We start from the raw sequence: 20388 nt of genomic DNA on the forward strand, positions 1-20388 counted from the left end.
GACGTCTAGCCTCAGCGACCACCGCGGCTCGCCTCCACATCTGACCTGACATCTCTCGTCGAAAGGACCGATCACCTGCCCTTCTCGATCGTCGCTTCGGCGAGTCCTTCGCTCCAACCGCGACATTTCGATGCCGACGTCACTCAGTCGGAAAGGCGCAAATGTGACGGGCCTCTCTCTACAGCAGCGGGAGCACGCTTATTCCACCCTGCCTTCCTCTAGCATTTTCGTGCGTAGGTGGCAACCGCGTCAATACTTAAAGGGACACTAAAGAGAAAAGTGATTTCTTCTGCATCAGTAAATTACCTTTCTATGACACCAAAAACATCACTCTTACCACGCTAAGACGCTTGGTAAACCAGAGAAAGCGCAAGAACCAAAGACGGGTGGCGACGCCTCCTTGAAGTTCCCGCACCTGGTGGCTGTGACGTCATGGACTTTGATGGCATCTTCTGGCGCCTACTTAATTATATAGCGGTGGTGTTCTAAAGGAACCAAATATGGAACATGGCAAGTATTGGGAATCTTTACTCAGTCAACGCAGCCCAAATGCGAAAACATACTTGGAATCCCTGACGTCAAACTGACGTACCTGCGTCGGGATTTCGGCGCGAAATTCAAATACTGATACTTCGACCTTCATTTTCTTGTCTTATAATAAGACTAATATTTTGAAATGACTGCCTGCAGGGTTCTCAAACAATGGTTTATTAGTCTCAACTGAATTATTGTTTTGCTTTTGTGTCACTTCAAACGACGACAAGGGAAGACTGAATCTATGGGAACGAATGAATGGAGCAGTCAAACGGGCAAACCGGACCAGCTGTCCCCACACTGGCGCAAAACTCAAAGGAAACAGATGAGGCTATAGAAGAAAAAGCAAGATATAAAACTGCAATTCCGGGAAATCGACTGAACTATGAAGAAGCCAATAAACAAGAACTATTAATTATTATTTGTTTTGAACACGTATACATAATTAATACGAGAGGGAACACGAGGAGCAGGCTGGAAAAACTACAAGACAGTTACATGCACGAGCACAGGCGCATGTCACACCGACAGGTGGTTAGCCAGAGAGAGAGGTGACAAAGGAAATTGAGGGTCATTCCATTGCTCGCCAAAGATTCACTCAACCGCTTTACAGGCAGCAATGAAATGTGAGGCGGTTTGCCTTTCGATTCTGCAGACAGCTTGAGAAACACGTGAAGATACAAAGGCTTTCTTTCGTACTATACGCCCGTTGCAGTGGATCATATAGAAGACCAAATACTTAACCGAGTGATAGCAAATGGTGCGAAACTAATTTAAGATGTTCTAACTACACATACAAGTCCTTCTACTTGCAGTTCAACGGCCTCTTTTTTTTTCCGAACAAGAACAATCAGGCAATAAAAGTTTATTTGGGTATTGGAAAATCCTATCGATTGATTGGCTAGCCGTACTTATGATAAAGACGTGCATGGTTCATTTAGCTAGGTACAAACTTATGATGACTGTTACCATATTGTCACGTTGTAATGACAGTGAAGACGCTGACAGTATCAAAAATTTCCCGCTCTGAGGCGACATTATTGTGCCGCCTCTGGTTCTCGGTGGCATTTACGAAGGCCCACTTGTTCCACATTGGAAGGGGGGATACGTCCATGTGAGACTATTGTGGAAACACAGAAAAGATCGAACGCGTCCTATGTATCTGTACCCAATACGACGTCGAGCGTGAAGCCCTCCGGAGAGCATTGAGCCAGTTGGACTCTAGACCATTTTCGGTAATGAAGATCTTTGGACCATGGCCGTACGCGTCGATGGCACATAAAGCCATGAAAGCGCTGTTGAAAAACCTCAAGTCGACAGGTCTTGGCAACCGTGTGTAGACTCGATGCGAACTTTCAAATGTGCGCGAAACTGTGCTCTCCCTATCTCATCTCTCTCTCTATCTCTCTCTTCATACCCATACCCCTTTCCCAAGTGCCGGGAGTGCGTCTGGTTAACGTCCCTGCCTTTCATGTCTTCTATTTCTCTCTCTCTCTCTCTCTCTCTCAGACAGTATCAAAAATGTAATGCTTTATTAAGCAAACTTGTGCCCAGGAAAACAAGTGACACTCAAAGCACAACGATAGCCGGGATCGCGCTCCTCGATCGTCGAAATCTGATCTGCGGGTCAGACGCGTCGGCTGTATGCGCCTGACTCCACGTGTACATTTCAGGCGTGATCGCTGGTGGTCGCGCACATTCAAGAATGTACACAACTATTCGCGTCGGGCATGCACTCTGATTACACAAGGTTCGTCGACAACATAGAGAACAGTTAAAAATCCGCGACTACATTCGAGAAAGATCGGATACTTGCAGACGCGTCTGCGCCGAGCGATGACTTTAACAGCTGTTGGCGGGTGAAAAGCCGTCTCCCGAAAAAAGAATGAACAATGTACGCGTGCCAATATCTTTCATTTCGTCCCTATTTCTATATTTGTTTTGTACAGAAAAACCTCGCAGAATTTGCTCAGTTGCGGCAGCTCGAAGACTTTGACTCACGAGTGGCGCGCAAGAAAGGATTGTTAGCTCTAACAGTTCTTGTATTTCTTTTATCTTATGTCTAACGTATCGGAAAGCAGCGCTGTCGGCAGGCATTCGCAGAGCGCGGCTATTTCTTTATTTTTCCTTTATATGTTGGGTTAATAATACACGATTGTCATGATGCTTTGTGTATAGACAGTCACCTCACTAGGCATTTGAGCAAACGCATTCTTCAGTCGCGCTGACATTCATACCGCGCCAATGTGTCTGAGTTCAAGTGCGGTATAGTTCGAATATTTCTGGAGTTCGACAATCCCATCATTCTGTGTAGAATAATGCGAGACGAAAAAAAAAAGAAATAGAAAGAACAATCCTCCTGAAAATGACTAAGAGCCGCAAGATCGATCAACATAACAAAAGCTGTCTGCCTGCAGCATAGTGTGTTGCCTGTCACCGATATAAACATGGAATTTCATTTCTTTGCTCGTATGTCTTTTTTTTTTCAGGAAACAAGTACAGCGTTTGTCGAAAGAAACGAAATCACTTGGAACAGGAGTGTTTCCAGATGTATATATGTAGACATATATGAATAGGTGTTTACCAAGATCTCGTCCGGTTTGGCAAGCCGTTTGCCAGAACCGTTTAATGATCTTACCCAGCTCTCTTTGATGTTCACGAGGCTGCCAAGGAGTGCAATTCGTTTGCTGATGTAGGAACATGCAGTCGCGTGCTACAGTCGTTGATAATATTATTAGAAGTATTTAAAGTAGGGCATTATTTCCCATGCCATCAAGGTCGTCCTCCCGGGAAAATGTTGCCCGTGCAAAAGTCTTTCTTTCTCGTTCATTGCACTGTCAGCACAAAGTTAACGGCGGTCCGTTGTTACTCCTCTTATTCTTAATATTCTGTTCAGACAGAAACCCATCGTAGGAAGTGCGGGAGAGCTGAAGCTAAATTAACCACGCTGTTTTGAAAGATCAGTTCAGGACAGGAACCATTCAGGCTGTTACATATTTAGTCTCGCAACTGTTTTCCGCACGAAACGACACGCCAAAACATGTTTCACGAGCAGATGTTTTCAACTGGTCAAACAGCGCATAATTTATTTCAGGTAACGAGATTTTTCGAAACTTTTCTTCGGCGACCGCTTTACGAAATTTATCCGCTCTCAGTTCCCACACGAGCGTTCTACCGTGCAGGGCGAGAAGAAATCCCCGCCAAAACTACGCTTTACTTCGCGCGCGATGACGGCCGTAATCGCACCCACAACAAACGGTCCGCTCCAGCGCACCTGTATACACGCATTGTTTCAGCGCAGACTCACCCGAGCTTCTCGTTGATGGTCGACGGCGCCAGGTGGCACGAATGGACGGAAATCACGTGGCCTCCCGCGTCACCGCACGATGCGCTCCTCTGCAACCTCAACACACCCATCGCCTCGAGTCAGCCGACGACCTGGCACGCATTCGCGGCACCGCAAATGAAAAAGTAGGACGACGATCACTACTGTCACCGCACCGAACGCAGGAGTATCGCCGCAGTGTGGGGGTTCCGTCGACGGCGCCCTCGGCGACTCTCTCCCAGAGGGGCCCTCGGAGACGCGGTTTGCGTGACGGAGTAGCCGCAGCTACGGGCGCGAAGCCAGCCGGCAAGCCGCGCATACGACGAGCGAGCGTCTGCGAGTGTCCCCGGTGATCCGTCGCCGTCTCTGCTCCGACTCGCTGCTCCGACTGCGGAACGTGTGAAGCAGCTTCGCGACGCGCCTCGCGACCGACCCCTGGCCTGGGGCACAGACTCTCTTCGACATTCACGAGGCGCTATCCGTATCGTCAGTCCCGTCAACTGACAATTTTTTTCAACCTTTCTGTTTCTCTTTATTGCTCCGCGAGCAACGTCAGCGAGATCCCCACTTGCAGCGTCTAGCACGCGGCGTTCCCCCTCGCGACTGCTTTTCCCTCGCTCGCCGGACCACCCTCTCCGTGCGTGCAGCTGTGCGTCACACCGTTTCCGTGCGTAAAAGGCGAGACTCGCTGCATTGTTTTCGCCGCCTTGTCCAGCCTCGCCCCCCCCCCCCCCCTTGCGCTTTCTTTCCTCACCATTTTGCATTGTGACCTGCATAAAATGTAGGCGCGGTTGAGTATGTCTACGCGAATGTGAGTGCTGAAACATGCCCTCGGAACAGCTTTGGCGTTCTTCAGATACAGGGAGTAAGCAGTACGCACGCGTTGGCAGGAATGGTTCGCGTCTGACCCTAATGGCGAATTCGGCAAGTCGCACCGGTGCGCACCGGGCCGCCCTGGTGCGACGATGATTGGATGAAACGACGCACGAGGGTGCCCCGGGGCGCACCAGTGCGATTTGTCGAGGGTGCCATTAGTCAATATACTGCAGCGCTCGAACGGGCCAAGATGTGGGCTTCTCTTTCGTAACCTGGCCGTAGTTAGTCCGTTGCTTTCGAATCAGTCTTGCGACCACGGAAAAAGCGCCAAAGCTTCTTTCAGACGCCGCCCCTTCTGAACTTGTCTACAATAAAGTTTCACTTCCTTAGCATGTAGTAGGTTTGAAAGGTTACAAGTAAATAAGTTGAGACACGAGGTAGATATGGTTAAATGGGGTCCAAATGGGGTCGGAACAGTACGCTTCCCACTACTTCATTTCACTTAGTCAGAAAATATATGGAGACCTAAGTCCCACTTTCCACGTTTTTTAGCTGTTGCGACTGCATATAATTCGGTTCTCCGACGCGGCGACCACATTTCGATGCAGGCGAAATGCGAACACGCAAGGCGTACTTATACTTAGGTGCGCGTTAGGGAACCTCAGGTGGTCGGATTTAACCCACAGCCTTCAGCTGCGGCGTCGCTCATAAACCGTGCAGTTTCTGGACACTAAACCACACAATTTAAAAGAGTAGATGCATACAGTGTAATCTCAATGAAAGAAAAAAAAATGAGCGATGCTCACTTCCTCTTTCACAGGCCCGTTTGTCGCATCAGGAATCGCAAATCAAACCTGCGTTTCACGGAACGACCAAACTCGTATGTGGGACTCGTTCGCGCAAGCGCCGTTTCGTCAGAATTTGAGGTCCTGAAAAAAAAAAAAAACACTTCCTGTCTCCTGTCCTCGCGCTCGACTTCTTCCGAGAAAGAAGCAGGACGCATCTTTACGTGTCTTCGAAAAAAATTGTGCCGAAACCGTCGACGATGATTCTCATTGTAAACGAATAGTCGAACGCTTTCCCTATTCGCTTTATTAAAGGAATGATGCGCTTGAAGGCGTGCATTTCTTGCAGTAAGGACATTTACGCTTACGCTTTGTGTTTCATTGCGTAATTCTGTAGAGAACGGAACCGTTAATCAGTACATCTGTACGAGCAGCTCTTACTTGCAGTCATCAAAGAGGGAGAGGGTCTGCGGCGAGAAGAGAAGGGCCGTCTTTCCCGAGCGTTCCCACGCAGCATCTAAACCTTCCAGTCACCCCAAAAGCTCGCGCATGGTAGCGTGACACCACGCAACGAGAGGCCAGGCTATTCGCTTACACGCAGAGCAATGTTACGAAAGAACGTCTTCAACGGAGCAAAGTTCTATACCCTTCAAATTTTCGCCCATTGCCTATCGTCACGACTTCCACAGAATAGCCCGGGACGTTTGATAAAACTGGACGACATATTTACTTTACCTTCGCAAATGTCATATCTAGAAGTCGTAAGATCGCGAAAACTACGTTGGCAACGAATTAAAAAGAAATCTAATATACTTACTGTTGCCGACGGACGGGTCCGGAGACACGGTTACGCAAAATCGCACGCGCCTTTGCCTCGGCGGCGAAACTTCGACCGCCAGACATCGACCTCTGACCGCCAGCGACGAAAACGGGGGAAAGAGCCAGAGAAAGCTATTTCCTGTATAGAAGTGAAACCTGAACCTTGCCTCAAGCAATTTCTCGTGCAGTTCTCTCGTGCAGATCGCCAAGAAGTCGCAGCGTGATGCGCCTGCTCTGACACGCAGTACACCTCCGGATGAAGTGCCACTCGCAGATGGACACGCGTCACATCCGCACGTCGGCCCTTAGTGGACGTCCTCCACGCACCTTTAAACAACCACCTCACTACGTCTGCTCAAACTGCAATGCATGCTCTGCATACACTGAATGCATGTGCATGCAGAACATCCCTTGAATAGAGGAAAGCTCTACAAGCTACCAGTGTTTTCTGCGCAGAAAGTTATACAATAGCGGCCTCACCGATCATCAGCACAGAAGATGGTCGGCGTTCTTCGCACAACTGCTTGTGCAAACGACTTGAGAGTGTTTGTTTTTTTTTATTTCGCGGATGTGTTGCGCTCACCCTGATGCAGCTGTATTGTCTCTCTCACTTTATATTTTATCCTCCATTTCCCCCTCTTCTAGCGCAGGGTAGCAAATCGGCTACCACTATCTAGTTCACCTGTCTTCCTCTCCGTTATTTCTCAACCCTTCCTCCTTCTTCTCGTGCATACCCTATGGACTCGCGTAAGGGGCACACCCCCAACTTGGAGGCCAAAAATTTGGGGGGAAAAATTTCCAGCGGAGAAGCCATCACCTTCAGAGCCCCGACCCAGCGGTGCCCCAATGTGTTCTGGATGCAGATCCAGCACATATGTTGGAGTCTATGTGAAACGAAGCGAAGTTTTAAATAACGTTGGTTTGACGTCTACTGCCCGTTCCGCTCAGAGCAGTGAGTGCATTGACACAGCAGCTCAGCAGCAACGCTGTACTGGCAGACATATTTCTGTGGCGATGAAGGGAAAGAGCTACTGGGGCGCAGCTTCGGCACATGTGTCACCACGCCAAGTAGTCCGGCAACGCTTGGCAGCGCTTTTGGTTTCTCGGAACAGACGCTGGCAGGAATCGACGCAACTTCCACGTGCGTTGGCTTCGCGTTTGCGCACACGCAAAACTGGGACAATCCGCAAGATAAGTCGCCTTTAACACTCAGTTGTGTGTTTTGTCTTATTTAGCTGTTGTAAATAAGCTTTAGCTAACGCGGATGAAAATGGGGGACGTATTCTGGGGAAGCGCTCTGTCTTACGCGCGCTTTGCCTCCGTACCTTTCGTGTTACTACCACGGAAAGTACCTGGCGCGCTCACAACGCTCAGGCTGCAGCAGCGGGAGGCAGAGCGCTGCCCTTGCTGGAGTGATTGGCTCAATATTGTTTTCATGCCGATTCATGGTCGCTACCGTATGTGGTCGCAAAGAATTGACCTTCGCTTCACATTCCGGTCATAGAGTTAACATTCAATGGATTTCCAATCATATAGGTATAACAGGAAATGAGGTGGCCGACCGCTTGGCGCCGCTAATGCTCACTGCTTGAATGCGATTACTCATCTGGAATTCGTTTAATTGGACGCCAAATGTGTTCCACGCAAGCTGGGTAGGACGCTGTTTTGAAGATATGCGGTTTAACGCGCAAACAACGACGTCATTTCTGTATCGAGTCGATGTCTACAGTTTTCTGTGAACATAAATATTTACCGTACAGTAGATATCCTTCTCCACCGTTTACGACTGGATGTGGCCTACACACCTCGTTCCGTTTTCGCGAACATAAAACTTGACCGTACATTATATACCTTTATCTCCACCGTTTACGACTGGGCGTGGCCTACACAGTCTGTTCTTTTGCTCCGAATAAAAAGGAAGAAAACCTCCAACTGCGCTTATACTGTGGCACCGCAGACGCCCCATTATAGCACTTGCTCATAGATTGTACACAGTTTGACCAACAGTGTCTCCATCTCCGAGATAAGTCACGCAACCTGGGCAGACGTGAATTTCCCGTTGCGAAAGTACTTGGTTCATCGTCATGCCGAGCCAAGCAGAGATGCGCCGTGACAGCTCTCCGGGATTTCCTCGCAGCCAGCAATTTTATTAATTTGCTTTGAATTGTAGATATGCATGAACCCTATGTGAACGAACTGTTTGCTGGCTTGGGCTACTCGAAAAATGACATTCATGTTTCATACGTCTAGTAGCGCTTTTATGGTACAATGCGCATGAACTCTTGCTTAACGCGGGTACACATGGGTCGCTTTTTCTGGTCTAGTTTTCTTTTTCTCTTGTTTACAATTTTTTTTGTGGAGTTGGTATGTTCGTGCGTTTGCATATGCGTGGGGCACATTTCTCAACTGTGTTTTGCGATAGCCTACTGTTATATAAAACAGCTTCCCATCGGTAAGCTGTTACTAAACAGAACAAAACGCCCTTGCTCCGCCATCGCTACGGTGGGTTCGCATGCCCGAAAACGGTTCTGCAGGCGCGTTTAGGTGTCTTGCGAGCTTGTCGACTTGACGTCGCTAAGCACAAAATTCAGAAATTGCCAAAATGGCGGTTTCTATGGAGCGAAAAGAAAATGTTACGCAGCTTCGAATCCCGGGACGATCAATATTACCTTTTTCTTTTTTCATGCCACCCCAGCTTCTTCTAGCTTCCCGTGTGCTATCTTATACGCAAGCATCGTTTTGTTCTCACGTGCCTCTTGCCGCTTTTGTTCAAGTTTCTCTCCAGGCATTCTGATGGACGCGAAACTACTCCTCCAGCTTGCGGACCTGCTCGTTGTCGGCAAATTCTTTTATCTTCCTTTCTGCAGTACAAAGTATAACACGCTACAAAAGAGGTTTTTGTGTTCGAAATTTTCACACGCTAAAGAAAGCTTTCTTTCGCCTTGGCTTACAGTACTTTCGTCTTTCGTAAAGCTCACTTGGTCGTAGAAATAGCGGGAATGAAGCAATGATCCATCGCCGATACGTGGGAGCGCGATAAAAAAAAAGTTATGCAGGACACATGTCTATCCACGCAAGCGAAGCCTTCTCAGTTTTGGAGAACGATGCATCGAAACACGCACACCTGGTATGTACGATGTGCAGGTCTCATTTTTTACAGATTGCACTACTGTGATGCTGTGGCGCCCCGGTACTATGAGAGAATCGCAGCCATATCTTTTTTTTTCAGCCGCCATGATAGACCTTGGCGAGCAAGCGGAAATTTTATTGAGCCTTAAAACGTGTTCCATCCCAAGACACGACACGCTCAGGCCTTGTAGAAGAGCGCCACAGTGCCACGGTACAATAAAACACACGCAGCGAATTTCAGTGACGAACGTGCCCCGTAACTTCTATGTTCATCGTCAGCCAGAAAACGCGTGCAGTGAGTTGTCAATTTTTAAAGTGTTAGCATTTCTTGGCTTGTTCCTCAATATCCTTTCGTCCGTAACCGTCGGCAGCACAAACACTTTGGCAGAGCGGCGGAAGGCGCTTCCATTGGTGGAATTCATGTGCTGCCTGTTATTTGCACGCTAGATAAACAGCCATAGTGATGTTTTGTATTCAAGTATGCTTAATACGAAGTTGACCCTGTGAGTGTTTCCCGTGTATTGTACTCGTTGATGGTGTGATGGCTATGCGACCAACGGAAGCGCGGTATGTACTATGCCGCAAATAACAACGTTCACTAGTCAGCAAACTATGTCGATTGTCGCTACACTGTAACACCAGTTTACAGCCACTATTGTTAAAATTGCATTGACTATGCCCACCGAGTACAGCTAGGGACCACTCGCGTGTGCAGTTGTACGCATGCGCAATCAATGCTGAGATGCACCAGATGCACGATGAAGCAAAAATTTACTGCGTCAGAGCAGAGATGGTGGTCGCTAAGGATTAGTTCAACAACGGAAAACAAGAAACTAGACGATATGCAGTGCAATTCTAGATGAATGATCAAACGTTCGCGGCATGCCACTCGGATTGAAAGACACATCTCTACATGGACGGGTAAGGAATAAGAATTACGTGAATAGGTGATGTATGGGCTGTGCTCTATATGCCAAATGAAAGTTTCCTGTGGTACCACCACTTTACAAAATATTTCTTCCGCAAGAGTTTGCGTAAGAGTTCCTTCAGAAAAGGAGACCCAAGACTACGCGCAATAAATTTTATTTCAGCAATTTATTCAGCACATTAGCCCCATTCACAGAGTGAGTCGTTTTTTTTTTTTTTGCGTAACACACGGTGAAGGAAGCGCTTATTTGTAGGAAGGAAATTCCTTTCACAGGCACGAGTGAGGACGAGGTACTCAATAATGTCGAGAAGCGGGATTGTTGCTCATTGAAAGCCGCGCAATACGTTAGGCTTCGCACGTGTTTCCATTGTTTGCAACGTTTTCTATTGCGGCAGCGCAAATGCGCCGGAGTACACAGGTGCGTCTCACGCGGCTCGTTTTGCGAGCGTTCGGCACATTATGGTGCCGGCACATAAAGCCTTCATGCTTCGGCGACACTTGGCGCGATGTGTCAGTAGCTTCGTTTGCGTAAACTTGAACGCGATGCGGGTCGAATCCGAAGTCGAGCTGACACAGCCCGACTCGACCGCGTTTACGTTCCTTTTGCCAAGCGGATTGCCCGAGCCAACCCACCCTATGCAGGTGGTTTTACAGAACTCGATGCTCGCTCAGCGAGACCGGCTAGCGTTTACACGAACCCGACGACAAGATTTCGACCCGACAAGCTGACTCGACCCGACTTCATCAGGCTCACGTGAAGGTAGAAATCGAAACTATATACAGCATGGCCAGTGTAAAATGACGTAAAAAACAGTTTTCGGGAACTGTAAGCAGTAGAACGATATCGCATGACGATAACTCACGACGCAGAAACAGTCCTAGGAGGCTGCAAGCTAACGATGATTTCGTTCTCGCACTCATGGACCCACCGCAGCAGCACATCTGCGTTAGCGTGGTGCAGACGAGCGTAGTCAAAATTAATGGCATTGTAACATGTGGGAGACGGTTTCGAATTTCGCGTTCACCCCGTGCGGCGATTTCTCCTAATTCTTAAAGTAGGTCGCGTGACGATCCGGGTCATGCCCTTGCAACAATGCCTATGAAATTCGCAAAGCTTAGCACACAGATTTCGCCCCAGAAGCTAATTTCTTTGAAGCAGAAGTTCGAGCGCAAACAAAAATGGCTGTCACTTTAGCATACGCCAAAGAGGGTGAAGGCGAAAGCCTGCGCGCTCAGGAGACATTCATTAAATTACTTGATGCTCTCATTCGAATGCGTTGTCACTTCTTATTACTTGTTTTCTCCAACCAAAGATTGTGGGTTTGAGTGTCTTAAATGAAGCTCATTTAATTAGCTGTACCTTAGTTAACTTCGCCCTAATTAACACCAAAGGTCGTGGGTTCCATTCCCACGAAAGCTCGTTGGTCCGAGTGCCTCAATTAAATCTATATTAATTAAAACTACCTTAATTAACTTCGCCTTAACACAAAATTCGTGGGTTCGACTTCCACATAAGCTCGAGGGTTCCACTCCCACCGAAGGTTGTGAGTTCACGTGCCTGAATTAACTCTTTCTTAATTAACTTTGCCTTTCTTTTGGGGTGGGGGGTGGGGGGGGGGAAGGGCATGATGAGTGGCATCGAAGCCAGCTGTGCAAGAAGACAACAACGAACGCGCAAGCAGTGGCGCAAGCGCGTGTGTGCGCGAGGTGAACTCCCATGATTTTCTCTACCGCACGCCGCGTTTTCCACACCATCAGGGGTATGAGACCTGGCACGCAGTTTCTCACTGACCGAGTGGAACCCGCCTAACTTACGACTTACACGACTTCATCGATTAAACCCCTCACTGCAACTCCGACCTCCACTCGGACTTCCTCGACGTGAAGCTACGCTTCCCTGTCGCCTTTGGTTAGGAGTTGCCTTCACAAAGGCATACTCTACATTAATTGGAGTGACCGACAGTGCAGCATGTGAGGCCTGCGGCACCGAAGAAAATATCGACCACCTGCTGTGCCACTGTCCACGATATGCCCCAGAAAGACAAGAACTCGCCAACGCTTTCCAAAAACTGGACAATCGGCCACTTTCTGTGCAGGTGCTGCTGGAACACCGGCCCCATCCCTCGTCGGCCCGTAAAGCGGTGAAGGCGCTTTTGTGCTTCTTCAGGACGACGGGCTTGTCAGAACGTCTGTGAGAATTAATTCAATTTCTATCAGACCACACGCGTCAGCGAACTCACCGCTAATACCCTTCTTTGCCTCTCTCTCTCTCTCTGTCATCTTTGCTTTCCCTTTCCCATTCCCCCGGTGTAGGGTAGCCAACCGGACGTTATTCTTGTTAACCTCCCTGCCTTCGGTTTTTCTCTTCTCCTCTGCCTTAATAACTTGAAGTTTCCCTTGCCCCTCCCGTTTATTTAGCTTTTGGAATGTCAAACGCGATCAGTCATCAGTCCCCAATTCGTTCCCCGGTTTCACCGATCAGCGATCGCTGTCCCTACTGGATGACCGCACATAACACACTTTCTCTGGCTCAAGGATGCAAGTAGCAACTCGGAGGGGGAAAAGAGAAAAAAGGAACACCAAAAGCGTCACAGACGAACCTGTCGGCTTCGCGGTCGGTCGAGCAAAGGTCGGGGACGTGAGAGCAAAAGTCTCTGGAGCAAGAGAGCGAGAGAACCGCCACCGACGAGGCAGCACCAGCGTGGAGGGAGCGTTGAAGACGCGGCCTTTCGAACGAGACGGGCAACCCTAATGCCCTTCGCGTTGCTGCGGGAAAAGAAAAGGGGAAGTTGGGAGCTATGCTCCCTAGCCGCGGTGTCGGAGCCACCTGTCCAATTCCCACGGCTGCGCTCTTTCGCGCAAGAGGAGGGGGGGGGGAGGGACTCCAGTTGTTGTTGCTGCTGCTACTGACTGCCCCTCCGTGGCTACGTGTGTCTGTTGTTCGCTCTCCTGGCGTGCGGTGACTTTATTCTGCCCTGCCCTCTCTATTACACCTTCCGCCCTTTCTTTTTGCTCTGTCATTTCGGCCTGCCCCCCTCCCCTCCTTCGCTCATCGGAGCGGGCCATTCTTTCCCGCGTCAAACTGACGGGCATGTATAGCCTTGCGCTTTTTGTCGGCCGACTACTATTTCCGAGCTCCATCACAGCGATTGACCGCGCCTTTCACCCCTGGGTTATCCGGAGGTTCTTCAATCATGCCAAATTGGGGGGGTGAGGGGGAGGAAGCCCGCGCTGAACACGGTACACAAAGAAGCACAACACGACGAGGTTCGTCGTGCCTCCTGCTTGTTTGTTCACATTTTTTTTTTTTTTGCCGTTGGTCTTCTTGCAGTTCGTGCGAGATAACGTCATAACTATAGCCTGTGCGTTGGCGAACTGTGTTTCTTTCTGTCAGTTTGTGCAATACGTCCGTTTATTTGGAATAAAAATGTCGTTCAAGGTCAGCGACTGGCGTGCCTGTTATTTCCGACCCCGTCCCGCGTTGCCCCGTTAAAAAAAAATTCAAAATTAAGTGCCCTTCCTGTGCATTTCGTATTTACGTGTTAGCGCTATAGCCGTGCAAACTGAATCACTCGCGAACTGGCCCGGCTCTCTAGCTTATTGAATCACATTATTCGCAAAAGTCGACCCTCCGATTGGATGAAAATGCCGACGAGGGCTGCAGCTGGTACAAAGTGAATTCGAAAGCAGCCCGAAATTAAGCGCGGGACGAACGAAGAAAACTTACCCTGAGCTGACGTGCAAGTAATGTTTTACCCCTATTTTGGAGGCTAATTTTTGCCATCGAGGTTGCTGAATGACCAAAAGCGTGACAGGGCGAATGCTACATGTGGGCAAAACAAGGGACTATACATGGATGAGGATAAAATGTTGGTTTATTTTGTTGAATTCCAAAGCAAGACTAGTGGTGCTTTCCTGCTCGTATAAAGTACGCACGCACACGTATACACACACACACATGCTTCGTAACTAAAACGAACGCAGCCGTTTTTGGTTATTCTTACATCCTTCAATCTCTGCGCAGCGAACGAGACTTCAAGAACTGTTTTTCCGCTTTCAATCGACTGACTACGCACGTTTGGGAAAATTAGAATATGGCCGGCATGCGCTTACAACTACTACCTTTACCATCTTTTACTCACGCAGAAATGTTTCGTTTGTGCAGAAGCCGGCGGCAGTACTTTTGCTCACACTTCAAACTTAATTCAATTGAATCATTGTTCATATGAAGGGCAGAGTTCTATATCTGTCTAAGTAGACCGACACAGCACTGGGCAGGGACTCACTGAGAATGATCGATTTTGTCTGTTGAGTCAGCCGCCTTGTCTTCTTTTGCTAGGAACGCTCATTCTACGCAGCGCTAAACTCAATTTAAATTGCGTTCGTTCAACCTTGTGAGTGCAAACATAGAGAAGATTGTTGTGTCGATTGAAAAGCAATTTCGGGCGCGACAAGCACACGTTGAACTTGGGAATTCTTCACCTGTCTCTTCTTTATATAATGGAAGAGCCGCGTCGCAGTCCAAATAAATAAATAAATAAATAAATAAATAAATAAATAAATAAATAAATAAATTGAACTAAAGGACAATACAAGGAAGAGTCGCAACAAATGTGCTTGACACGATGCAGATTTTAGCACCAAATTCATATATTTGAATTTTTTTTTACTCGGCTACCTGGAATAACGAGGCCGTCCACCTAGGGAGCAGACTGTGCTTGCTCGGAATAAAAGGTTTCTCTCTCTCTCTCTCTCTCTCTCTCTCTCTCTTTGCAGCCTTCTTTTGTTTTTTTCTCTCTTTTTTTTTTGACATCACCCGCCGTGGTTGCTTAGCGGCTATGGCGTTGGGCTGCTCAGCACGAGGTCGCTGAATCGAATCCCGGCCACGGCGGCCGCATTTCGATGGGGGCGAAATGCGAAAACACCCGTGTACTTAGATTTAGGTGCACGCTAAAGAACCCCAGGTGGTCCAAATTAATCCGGAGTACCCCACTATGGCCTGCCTCATAATCAGAAGGTGGTTTTGGCACGCACAACCCCATAATCTCTTCTTTTTGACATCGCCATTTCTTGTTTGTTGGTTCAATTTGCTTTTTTTTATTAGATTCGCGCGCGAGAACCGCATCATGTGCATTTCTTTACGATGTTCATGACACATTTGACATGTTGTCATCCACGCATCATTTCCTCTTACACTCAGGTATGACGCAATAGTTTGAACAACCATAGTGTCACAATGTCAGAGAGAGGGAGTACTTGAAAAACGACAGCGGCATGCATCACAAACAGAACACTTAGAGGCTTTCTACCGCCTCTAGGATGCACACGTAATTTTTTCATGGCAATGTTTCAAAAACCTTGTCTTTAAGCACGGGGATTCATTGGGTAGGACAGGGTACTACTGGGTAGGAATTTTTCATCGTCACTATGTCTTCGTGTGCCCCTTAATACTGTTCTCAAGCGAATTGTCTCGTTTTTTTTTATTTTTTTTTGCCCGAACTTGCCCCCACATACCCGATCCAAATAAACTGCATTGAAATTGAAATTGAAGAGCGCACTGCGTAGCTTTACTTCAAAAACATGCACAAGTTGCCGTGTAAGAACATTTACGTCGAGGTTGAAGTGTTGTGTAAGTTAGCGTGTCTTTGCGTATACGCTATACTAGGCAGCCGAACTGCAGGAGGATTCTTCGTTGATACTGTCTTTCAAGAATAGCCTGTTGACATAACCTGATCATGCGGCTATATAATTTTCTTAATTTACTTTTTAAACTTGGGGATTGATAGATGTGATTCCACGTAATAAAGTGCCATGCCGTGGCGCTTTATTAACATTCCCAAAATAGAAGGGGGATTTTTTTTTTTGTGAAGGCGTAGCTTTTAAGGAGGAGCAGTTGCCGCCGTCAAAATAAATGAAAAAGAAGAAGGCTTGGTTTCTTCTTCTTTTTCTTCTCGTCACTCGATTCACATCAGACGTGACATCATGTTCACTTGATATCACAGTAAGTTCTACGGCGTTAGTGCGTTTCATTTACGTGACAGCACAACCTGGACGTATAGCGCTACTTGGCAAGTGAACACAAGTGCAACTATGTCCGAATAGAGTCGTGACAAGCAGCCATCTGCGCCTGTGTCTTCATCATCATCATCATCATCATCAGCCTGGTTACGCCCACTGTAGGGCAAAGGCCTCTCCCATACTTCTCCAACAACCCCGGTCGTGTACTAATTGTGGCCATGCCATGCCTGCACACTTCTTAATCTCATCCGCCCACCTAACTTTCTGCCGCCCCCTGCTACGCTTCCCTTCCCTTGGAATCCAGTCTGTAACCCTTAATGACCATCGGTTATCTTCCCTCCTCATTACGTGTCCTGCCCATGCCCATTTCTTTTTGTGTCTGTGTCTTACTTTTCGTTTTATTTATCTTTCCAAGATTATATGCGGCGTGAAAATCAAGATACTCTATCTGTATCCGCCTCTTTGGCCGTCAGCGGCACTGGCTAGCCCTCCCAGGGCTAATTTTGTATGTGTATACCGAAATGCACAATCGTGCGGACGCGTAAGACCGAAGATGTGGGTTCGTCTCTCACCCGCGGCAAGCTACCTTTGCATCCACTTTCAGTTCCCTCTGCCTTATTATTTCCACATTCTAGTTCGGCATAACAAATAACTTCCTTCATGCTTTCTCGGGCTTCAATGTCTGTTTCTTCAAGTCGTTGTAACTAGCAGGAAATCGAGCCCCTCCGATACCCTTATTCTTCACTCTATTCAGGCCGGAAAGGCGAGGAAAAGAAGTATATAGCTCTCTCTCTCTCTCTCTCTCTATATATATATATATATATATATATATATATATATATATATATATATATATATATATATATATATAAATCGTGTAACACGATGTTTGTTGTGTGCCGTAAAGGAAGAGTTGTGCGTTATTTGCATCTGCTGTAACACGAATAAAATATGGTATATATATATATATATATATATATATATATATATATATATATATATATATATATATATAAGCATAACGCGTAAAAGTAACTGCGTTTTTCCCGCCACCGCATTGCCGTTCCGCGCACGTATAGGTCGTAATGTCACGCCGCTCGGCTCCCGGCACACCACGGAAGAGGGCGACGATGAAACGATGTGTCCGTCGCATTACTGACCCAAGAGCCACGTCGACCGCGCTGCTCTTTCTTTTTTTTTTTTCCGGCCGTGACTCCTTGAGCTAATTTCGCGAGAAGATGCTGCAATTAGGGACACCTTGCTACCGTCTCGACGAAAAGGCATTCTTCAACTCAAACGCGCGTGATAAGATAAAAAAGAAAAAAAAAGACTCGATTGTTCCTATCGGCCCCCTTCTCTCTTTTCGGTTTTGATATTTTATCTCGAGCGTAGTTTTCACTCTTCATTTATGGCCCCCGAGTCCTGGTGCGGTGGTTGTCAGCATGCAGACAAAAAAAATATAATAAGAAGTGGCGGGCAATATAGTTATCTTTACTTTTTTAACAGTAGCGTGAAAAAGGCGAATAAGGTCATGAGACAAGCGCTGACCTGCAACTTGTGAGTGGATACAACGTATCATATGCGCGCAAACTATCGAAGCATGATCCTATACATATGCACAAGACAAAGACGCAAGCTTTTTATAAGACCCTGATTACTTCAAACTGTCGCCCACGCTTATTTGACCCTTCATTGAAGCTGGAAGTGGCGTCCTACCTTTCCTGCAGTTATGCTACATTACTGTGCTGCCTTCCGTTAGCGATGCGTTTCACCGAGGCCTACTGATTTCTTATTGGGTTGGCAGACCCACTTCGCAGGATTACGAAACAACGAGGGCATTACTTCAATTTATGAGATCAACTGGGACGGCCGCTGCAATAAAGCAGAGTGTGTTTTTATCCAGCGACCGTACAACTGATCTCAATGACCGACTGTAGACGCTGATAGTGCTTCCCTCACTCCCTATTCTTTCTTTCTTTCTTTCTTTCTTTCTTTCTTTCTTTCTTTCTTTCTTTCTTTCTTTCTTTCTTTCTTTCTTTCTTTCTTTCTTTCTTTCTTTCTTTCTTTCTTTCTTTCTTTCCATCCCTCTGCGTATCGTAGCAAACCAGAGACGCGCCTGGTTCACTTCCCTATGTTTTCTCTCTTCGCCTATTTTCTCCTCACGTGTCTTGTTCTCTCGTGCTGCAGACTGAAAAAAAAAAAGGAAAGAAACGGACGAAGCTGTCTGACCGTCCCAAGTATAAAATTCCGAAACGCCGCATGTTACTTTCGCGTTTGTTTAAGTTCCAGCCCTCCATATTTATGTTTTAAGCAAATGTTCCAGCTCACTTAGAGATGGTGACTCGATTTCCGTTTGTCCCTTACTTCTTAAGCTGGTATAAAAGTTCTTGCTTTCATGTTCCTCCTTCGCAGACTCCATTTTCCATTAGTCGCTAAGGACGAAAACAGAAGATCGCTGGGAGGGAGGTGGCAATGGTAGAATGTAGGGGCTGCATTCTTTCAATTTTGTTTGCTTTTCACTTTCTCTCTCTTTTGGGGAATAATTACTTCGGCGGAACCCACAGTAAATCTCGCCGATCCAAGGCCTCTCGGTGACAAACCCTGGAAAGGAGAGGATGAAGAAGACCGACCAAAAGGCACAGATAACGTGCAGGCGGAAGGAAAACATGGGACAAGCAGTGTGTGTTCACGAAACGCCGTCACAACGCAGTCGCGTGTGTTTGTTTCTCGAGGCAATGAACGCGATGAGGATAACAGAAGAGAGAGAGAGAGAGAGAGAGAGAGAGAGAGAGAGAGAGACCGGGGAGAGGGAGGAGGGGGGAATCGGTCGCACTCCTTCATTAATGAAGTTGGTCTCCGGTGGAGCGAAGCTGAATATTTGATTTCCTCGGTGGCTTGGCACGCAACACCACGAGAGCGCCGTGGCGCTGCAATCTATCCGCAACCACCAGAATGGTGCTTGCTCTTTTCTTTTTTTTTCTCTCCCTCTCACTTTTTTTTCTCGTTGCTTTATTCATCTTTCTTTTACTCAAGCTTTCAGGGCCTTCAGGAAACTCACTCGCTAGAGGGCTACAAAAAAAAATAAATAAAGAAAGTGGACAACGCAAGCAGCCAGGTCACGCCAGGTAAACAATCCCGGATATTTCGGAGAGGAGAGTCGGGAGATTCGATATTACGAAAGAAAAAAAATTCACCAACAAAAAAAAAATTACAATGGCTAACTCTGCAAGAGCAAACGCTATTTTCATTCCGGTATGGCGAAGTCCACAGCGTGGAAAACTGTCTGCCCGCTACGTGCGGAGTAAGTACTCACTCGAGAGCGAAGCCAGGAAAAGAAAGAGATAGAGAAAAAAAGTAAAGTGACGTAAAAGTATTACCAAGTGAAATGGAAACATCGTCGTCCGGGAAATTAAGAAGAAGAAAGAGAAGAAAACGTGAGGTGAAAGACGGGGAGATAGAGAGAGAAAAAAAAAAAGAAAAACAAGCGCCACATACATGTTAAGGCAGCGTATATTGCGAGGAGTAATTCTGAAGCACTCTGCCCGAAGAGCCTAATGAGAAACGGGCCCGCGAACGCCCCAGTTTGCCACTCTTCCCTCTTCTGCCGCCCATCGCGTGGATTGCATGAAAAAGCCCCGCGCACGACGACCGTGAGTTGCTTACGCCGCGAGATCGCCGTGTATTGAAACAAAGCCCCCCCCCCCTCTCGTCTACGTGGTTGCAGGGTCAGGAGGTCAAGTAACCTCTTTTGTCTCCTTCCCCCCCCCCTTTTTTTTTTCTTCGATGTTACTTCTCCCTCCTTTCGCGTGTATGTGTGTGTGTGGGGGGGGGGCAGCAAGCCGGATGCTTTTCTGGCTAACATCCTTGTTTTAGCTCTCTCTCTCTTTCTCTCTCTGGGTGTTAGTACGTAACGGTGGTTATGTCAGTTCCAGAGCGATAATAATTTGCTGCACTGTCGGATATGCTTGCTGCTAAATATGAATGATTGGAACGTAACGCATACAGAATGCATACTTATTTTCCGTACGTTAAGT

General features: G+C 47.4%; 1 protein-coding gene across 2 annotated transcripts in view; it reads right to left on the minus strand.

Annotated features, from left to right (window-relative positions):
- LOC142579757 (vesicular glutamate transporter 1-like) overlaps positions 1-20388 on the minus strand; it is a 231426-nt gene that overhangs the window by 198412 nt on the left and 12626 nt on the right. The window contains exon 1 of one of the 2 annotated variants that reach the window (XM_075690303.1): positions 3842-4462. The exons of the other annotated variant lie outside the window; for it this stretch is intronic. Within the exon in view, the coding sequence (XP_075546418.1) occupies positions 3842-3951 (110 nt within the window). The 5' untranslated portion in view covers positions 3952-4462. Of the gene's footprint in view, positions 1-3841; positions 4463-20388 lie in introns of those variants that run through there. 2 annotated transcript variants of the gene reach the window in all.

Source organism: Dermacentor variabilis, chromosome 4 (genome assembly GCF_050947875.1).
Source record: "Dermacentor variabilis isolate Ectoservices chromosome 4, ASM5094787v1, whole genome shotgun sequence".
In the NCBI taxonomy this organism is placed as follows: domain Eukaryota; kingdom Metazoa; phylum Arthropoda; class Arachnida; order Ixodida; family Ixodidae; genus Dermacentor; species Dermacentor variabilis.